Source organism: Gossypium raimondii, chromosome 1, assembly GCF_025698545.1.
Source record: "Gossypium raimondii isolate GPD5lz chromosome 1, ASM2569854v1, whole genome shotgun sequence".
Lineage (NCBI taxonomy): Eukaryota > Viridiplantae > Streptophyta > Magnoliopsida > Malvales > Malvaceae > Gossypium > Gossypium raimondii.
The window spans coordinates 20,907,499-20,915,098 of record NC_068565.1 but is presented as its reverse complement, the minus strand read 5'-3'; the positions used below and the strand labels follow the sequence as shown (position 1 = coordinate 20,915,098).

At 33.5% G+C, this 7,600-nt stretch overlaps 1 protein-coding gene across 1 annotated transcript; it reads left to right on the top strand.

Annotated features, from left to right (window-relative positions):
- Window positions 1–1,699: 1,699 nt before the first annotated feature.
- LOC128039678 (insulin-degrading enzyme-like 1, peroxisomal) lies at window positions 1,700–3,678 on the top strand. The gene is made up of 5 exons (XM_052627819.1): window positions 1,700–1,708; window positions 1,789–1,840; window positions 1,919–2,005; window positions 2,865–2,987; window positions 3,135–3,678. The coding sequence occupies exons 3-5, from the start codon at window positions 1,961–1,963 to the stop codon at window positions 3,360–3,362; spliced, it is 396 nt and encodes a 131-aa protein (XP_052483779.1). The 5' UTR covers window positions 1,700–1,708; window positions 1,789–1,840; window positions 1,919–1,960; the 3' UTR covers window positions 3,363–3,678.
- The last annotated feature ends 3,922 nt before the right edge of the window (window positions 3,679–7,600 follow it).

Sequence of the window (7,600 nt, the reverse complement as noted above, 5' to 3'; positions counted from 1 at the left end):
GAACAAAATGACACAAGAATTCGAGATGACAGATTTGGGTTTAATGAAGTTTTTCCTTGGTTTAGAGGTTAGACAAGAAAGGACAGGTATTTTTATGTCACAGGAGGCATATGCAAAGGAAATTTTGAAGAAGTACAAGATGACACATTGCAACCCGGTATCAACACCAATGGAACCAGGTGTAAAACTCTCGAAATTCAATGGAGGAGAACGAGTCGACGCAAGTAAATACCGAAGTTTGGTGGGAAGCCTTCGCTATCTCACTTGCACAAGGCCTGACATTTCGCTAAGTGTTGGCATTGTAAGTCGATTCATGGAGGAGCCAGTTTATTCACATTGGAAGGCGTTGAAGCGAATCCTACGGTACATTCAAGGAAAGGTGTCACTCGGGTTATTCTATTCAAATATGGAATATTACAAGTTGATTGGGTATTTCGACAGTGATTGGTGCGGAGACTTAGATGATCGGAAAGTAAATTGGGATATGTGTTCTTTATGGGTAACACAGCATTTGTTTGGCTTCCAAAGAAGTAACCAATCGTGACACTATCGACATGTGAAGCTGAATATGTGGCAGCATCTTGGTGTGTGTGTCATGCTATATGGCTCAAAAATTTGTTGGGTGAGTTGGAGCAACAACAACTCGGTGCAACTGAGATACGAGTTGACAATAAATCAGCGATTGAGTTGGCATAGAACCCAGTGAATCATGAGAGAAGCAAACACATTGACATTCGTTTTCATTTCATCCGAGATCATGTAAAGGAAGGAAGTGTGAAATTAGTGCATGTGGCAAGTCGGGACCAAGTTGCGGATATCTTCACAAAACCACTACCGATGGTACTCTTCGACAACTACAAGAAATTAATCAACATGAAGGATGGAAGAAGCATTTAAGTTTACAGGGGAATTTTGTTGAATAAACTTAAATGAAATAGAGTTATGTTATATGAAAGGTCAAGAATTATGAAAGGTCAAGAGTTATGTTGTTTTTTTAATGGGTTTAAATTAGTAGTTTTTTCTTTTAGGAGAATGAAAGGTCAAGAGTAGAGGTGCTCATGGGCCGGGCCGGGCCCGAAAAAATTTTTGGCCCAGGTCCTAGGCTCGGGCCCGGCCCGGCCCGAAATATGGGCTTAGAATTTTGCCCAGGCCCGGCCCGGGAAAAATTCATAAGCTCGGGCCCGGCCCGTTTTTTAAATAAATACCAAAATTTATTTTAAAAATTAAAACAAAAATTAAAAAATATTTTAAAATATTTTAAAATTAAAAAAATTAAAAAGTATTTTAAAAATTTAAAATTTAAAAAATTTTAAAAAAGTATTTTAAAAGTATTTTAAAAGTATTTTAAAAGTATTCTAAAATTAAAAAAAATTAAAAAATTAAAATATTTATTATATTGGGCCGGGCAGCCCTGGCCAAAAAGTGGTGCCGAGGTCTGCCCGTTTTTTAATCATGCCTTATTTTTTTACCCAAGCCCATATTTCGGGCCTATATTTTTACCCAAACCCTCCCATATTTCGGACGGGCCGTCGAGCCGGGCCGGGCCGCCCGGCCCATGAGCACCTCTAGTCAAGAGTCATTGGTGCTATTATTATATATTAATATTTTCAGTTTTTTTGTTGTTTTAAAAGGTAGACTATAGCCTATAAATAGTTTGTAAGCTTTTGATATTATGAAATGAACAATTTCTACATTACCTAGGCCAGAGGTATGATAGAAAAAAAATTCTTCTTATTTTATTCTAGGATTGTCCGCCTAATGTTAAGGTCTTTAATTGTCTCTCATTAGGAATGATTTCGGTATTCATGGGTTGCTGTTCATTATCCAGTCTACAGTAAAGGTGAATAATAGGTTCTTTCTTTTGTATATACCTCCTACCTTGTACCTTTTAACTTAAGAACACAATCTCTCTTAAGAGGATCCTAGACATATTGATTCCAGAGTTGAGTCATTCCTCAGAATGTTTGAGAGTAAACTGTCTGAAATGAAAAATGATGAATTTAAGGTAAGATGGAGAGTTCTTCTGCTGGAAGTAATTTCTTTTCCTTTTTTTCTTTTTTTTTTACAGACTTTATTTTTAAATTGCACGACAGTTTAAAGGTAATTTATGAGGTGGTTTTATAGAGCACTAGTAGCCTTGTTAGGAAAACTTGGCTTTCGATACAAAGTTTTTCTAATTCAAGTTATTGATGTAATTTAACTTCGGCCTCTAGTAGGATTTTGTTATTTTATGTACTTCTGGAATGGCCTTTGTCGTGGTCCATGGGTCTTAGTTTGGGCTTAATTGAGATATTAGGACATCAAAATATTTTTTCATAGTATAATATTAAGGAACAATATTTGGTATATTGTCTATGGAATTTAAAAGTTTCGCAAATAAAACTTGGGTTGATGACAAGTGTAAAATTTAAAACTCTGCTCATGGAATTGAAAAAGTATACTGCCGGTATATCATCCTAATATTGATTGAGGCTATTGTATTTCTATTTTTTTAATATCCTAGTCTAAGAAAGATGGTTAGTAATTCAAAACCGGAGTTACCCGAGAATTTGTGAGAGAGAGAGAGAGAGAGAGAGTGATACGTAATCTTCTTTCTTCGTTTGACAATTCAGCCTCATAACAATTGGAAATCCTTTGTCTAATGAGCATCTTAGTTGAATTTTCTGTGCATTTAGTAGATGGAGGAATTTCAAATTAATTCCAATATTTTTATTAAACATTTGTTGCAAGCTTGCATGCTCATGACTTCCCCCCCCCCCCATCCCCGCCACCCCCCCGCCCCCCAAGATTCGATTTGTATGATCTTTGGTTGGGTTTGAATGAGAGCTTGTCATCTAATCGTAAATTCCTGACTTTTTACACAGAGCAACGTAAATGCATTGATCAATATGAAGCTCGAGAAGCACAAAAATTTAAGCGAAGAATCTCAATTTTACTGGACTGAGATCATCAGTGGGACTCCCAAATTTGATAGGAGGGAAGCTGAGGTATCTGAATCAATCTTGATATTTTTCTAAATATTGAAAGGCTACTCATCTAAGAAAACCCATATACATGTTACTTTACTGTTAATCTGCAATGAATATTTTAGTTTTATCTTGAATAGTTCATCTTTTACTATCTGTTTTTAACAGGTTGAAGCATTAAAGAAACTTACACAACAAGAACTGATAGATTTCTTCGATGAAAATACAAAAGTCGGTGCACCTCGAAAGAAAACACTTAGTGTGCGAGTGTACGGGAACCAACATTTGGCAGAATGCAACTCCCAGAAAAGTGAAGCAGTTCAACCAAATACCGTCCAAATAGATGATATCTTTAGTTTTAGAAGATCTCGACCACTTTATGCTTCATTTAGGTGAGGCTTTGGTCTCCCTTGTTGATTGGACATGCTTGCCGTGGAGAAAAACAGAGATATTCTCCTGTTAGTTTTCATTAAGTTGTTCTACATTGGAGAAAACAGAGGATCCCTCTTGTCTGTGATTGTGTTGTATTGTACTTATTCTCTTGATTCAGAAACAGAATTGTTGTCTGTGATTTTATTTGTTGTATCTTAGGTATGGAAAATAATTCTCTTGGTACAGAAGCAGAATTGTTGCGACTCCAATATTCAACAAATTAAACTTGTGGTCCGAATATATTGATTGAATTTGAATGTGCATGTCTATGTTACTTTATGTACACACATTTCAATGAGGGCCAAATAGGGATGTGTGTTTGCTATGAGTTAGGTTATTCTATCATTAGCTTAGATATCAAATAGATGTAACACTTCCTATGCGTCACGTGCATGGCATCGAATATAATAAAAATTATAAGTGTGTTAAGATTTTGAGTGCATTACAAGTAAATTTACTGTTTGGTTAGTAAATTATAAAAAAATTATAATTTAATCATTTAACTATTCAAAACCTTTGTTAACTCGCTAATGGATATTAATGAGGACCGTTAAGTTGTAAATCACTTAATCAAAGACGTAATGATCCATTTTTGTCCGGGCCCAAAATTAAATAAAATAAAATCAAATAAAAATAATAATAAAAGTCCATTTACAAAAGAGGCCTAAATATCCCAAAATATAAAAACCCTAAGCAGCCCGTTGGCCCACAACCTAAACTCATTCTCAGAAACCCTAGCTCCCATGTGCGCCGCTCCTCCTCGGGCGCACCGTCCGTGCCTCGTCTCGAGGTCTAACCCTCTCTGTCGTTGTTTCACCAAAATAGCAAAGGGATCTACCCCTCCATCGTCATTGACTCCACCACTTGCAAGAAAAGAGAAAGAAAAAGGAATATGAAAGCAGAGAAAGAAACAACAAGAAAAAGCAGGAAACAGTAGCACAAGAACAGTGTAATATGGCTATAAAAGCCAAACATAACAATGTAATATTTTACAGACAATCAAATACAAAAAAGAAACAAAAACATCAATCGAAAACAAAAAAAAAAATTCAGGTTTACTTCTACTTTCGTTTTAATTTTTTTTGTTTTATTTTATTCTACCCTTTTTTCTTTGTTTTACATGCGAAAATAAAAAGAAAGGGAAAATAGTTTAAAAAAAAACTTATCGAAAGCTCTTTAGGCCTTTTTTTTTTACGTTTTTGAAAGGTTTTCGAGAAATATTCCCCTAGATTCGGGCTCCAGAGGTCGGAGCATTCAGGGCTGCGACTTTTAGGTTTTCCGGCTACCGTGGACGGAAGCGCCATTGCCAGTGACCGGTGGCCGGCACGGTGGCGAACCGCCGGAGCCAAGGCTTGACTTAAGGGCTTTGAGAGAGAGGGGGGAGAGTTTTTCAGATTTTTTTTTTCAGGGATGAAATGATTTTTTTTGTAAAAATTTTGACTTATATAAGAGTATGAAACGGCGCCGTTTTGGGCCTAAGCTTCAGACGCCAAAATGGCGTCGTTTTGAAGCGGAGCCCGTCGACCTGACCCGATCCGCCTGGTAGATCCGCGTGTTTTTGTGACTAGGGTATAATTGCCACACTAGTCCTTCCGCTTCTTAAATGGTTTTCAATGCCGCCCTTTTTTATTTTTTTATTTTATCACTTAATTTTAATTTGCTTTCAATTTAGTCCTTCGTATGTTGACCCCCCTGGGGAATGACGCTTGTCCTCGAGTTTTGGGATAATTACTCATTTAATCCATGTTTTTCTTCGCGCATATCATTTTGGTCCTTTTATTCTGTTTTATTATATTAGTTTTTATTATTTACGATTTTTACCCCAAATTTCATTTAAGTTTCAATTTAATCCTTGCTTATTTAACTTCAACCTTTTTACAAATTTTTTTATTATTATCTATTTATTTGTTTATTATTTGTTTATTTTATATATGCTCAAAAATTAGATTGTATATACTTTCTTATTTGTACATATTTATTTATTATTGTTGTCATTATTATTTTATTTTTATCCTTTTTTCTTGGTCTTTTATTATTTCTTTCATTATTTTTGGTAATTTTCATCTCATACATATTTATCTTTTCAATCATGCATCTTCCATTTTTTAAGTCACTTTATCTATTTTATTATTATTATGATGTGATTATTAATAATAATATTATTATTATTACATTACTGTTATTATAGTACTCCTAATGTCATTTTAATTTCAATTTGATACTTGATTTATTTAACTTCTATCCCTTTTCTTTAAACTGTTTTATTCATTAGTTTATTTATTTCATTTATTCATTAGTTCTTCAACCTCATTTAATAATTAAAGTTCATTTATTTATATTTTTATGTATTTTTATATTTTACTATTATTATTTATTTATATAATTTATTACAAATTATATCCTTAATTTCATTTATGCTTTAACTTGGTTCTTTATTTCCAATAATTTATAAATTATCTTCCCTTATATTTATTTATGTATTTGTTTCTTTGTCTTTATTCATTTTTATTTGGCATTGTCCTTTATGTGTATGCGTTGTTGCTATTATTATTGTTATTATTTATTTTATTTATCTTTTGATTGTTCATATTAATGTTAAAATAGTGTACATTATATGGTTCTCGTAAATTGTTTTATTAGTATATTCATTATTATCATTTATTAATGCGACATTTCATTCATGTATCATTTTAAATATTACATATTTCTTACCCAAATTTGTAAAAAAGAAAATTTCGAAAATAAAGGCAATATTCCGTATTTAGAAATTCGAGAAGTCGTGCCCTAACTTACTGAATTTCGATTTTCCTCGCATTGAACCTAAATAACCGAATATTCTTTTAAAATTAAAATAAGTGAGGTTTAAATAAAAATATATAAGGCAAGCTTATTCTCAAAAATATGAGGTGTCGTGTCCTAACTTACGGGATGTGACATTTTGTGACTTCGAGATAAGGAGACATTTTACACCTTTTGATTTATTCGAGTAATTTTAATTAAAAATAACACAATATAAAGAGGGATCGTATTTTAAATTCTTTTCGAGTTTTTAATTTTCGACATTAAGACATTAAGTAATCAACTAGGTACCAATTTTGGGCGTATCGAGGGTGCTAATCCTTCCTCGTGCATAACCGACTCCCGAACCCATTTTCTGGATTTTTGTAGACCGAAAAATAATGTTTTAATAAATCAAACTATTTATTAAAACGATCAAATTGTGAGGTGATCCGATCACACCTAATAAAAATGATTGATGGCGACTCTCATGTTCGTTTGATTTTCAAAAATCAAAGTCGACCCCCTTTTACAAAAAAAATGGTTTCGACAAAAGACATATGCTTGTCATGTGAATTGTAATTAAATTACATTAAAATCTACTTGAAAATTTTTCTTATCACATCTAAGCTCAAAATACAGAAAAAAAAAAAAACTATCATACCTTTACTACTAACTCTATTAAATCTTTAAGATATGGTTAGGTTACATCTTGTCGTATCCTAATAAATTATCCATGACCGTCTAACCTTTACATAGCAGGGCATCTGTTTAGAGGGGTTCACACCAAGCTCCTCTTCTATATAAATTCCTTTTATCACCTAAGAGATTTCAAGTTACTATTGTTGACACTCTACCCAAATCTCACAAGTTTCTAAACATACTTAAGCCACCCTACCAACTCATGGCACATTGTTGTCTTTTTTATGTCATTCAATAACAACAACTAGCATCAACAAGTAGTCAATGGTACCAAACCAACACACCATATGATCAATACAATTACTTTTATGGGTATTCTTATAGTGACCCTTATAATTATGGTTACCACCAATTTACTCCATCAAAACTTCAAGTGTCGTCCTCCCATTATTATTTTGTTTACCAAAACATGCTAACTGCAAGGAAAACTCGACAATACAAAACTCTACCCTAAAGTTGCAACAATAATTAGAGTTGTAAGCCTAAATTGAACTCCTTTAAATACAACTCCAATAGCATTAGAAAACATTACAACAAAATGCTCAAGTTATTCAAGAGCTTAGACCAAACCAACCCCCTAAACCTAACCACCATTAAGGTAGGAAGATGTTGCCTCCTTAGTATCGAGCTACCTACGTAACCTAATGGAGAATAGCAAGCCGATCAAAGAGAACCATGAAGTATACCATCCTAAATTGGTGCCTTCCTAGAATCAGAATGCG

Excerpts from the sequence above, each read along its gene's own strand:
- LOC128039678 (XM_052627819.1), top strand. The coding sequence starts at position 1,961 with ATGTTTGAGAGTAAACTGTCTGAAATGAAAAATGATGAATTTAAG. Across the intron at positions 2,006-2,864 it reads TGAAAAATGATGAATTTAAG|AGCAACGTAAATGCATTGAT; the intron begins GTAAGATGGAGA and ends CTTTTTACACAG. Across the intron at positions 2,988-3,134 it reads TTGATAGGAGGGAAGCTGAG|GTTGAAGCATTAAAGAAACT; the intron begins GTATCTGAATCA and ends TGTTTTTAACAG.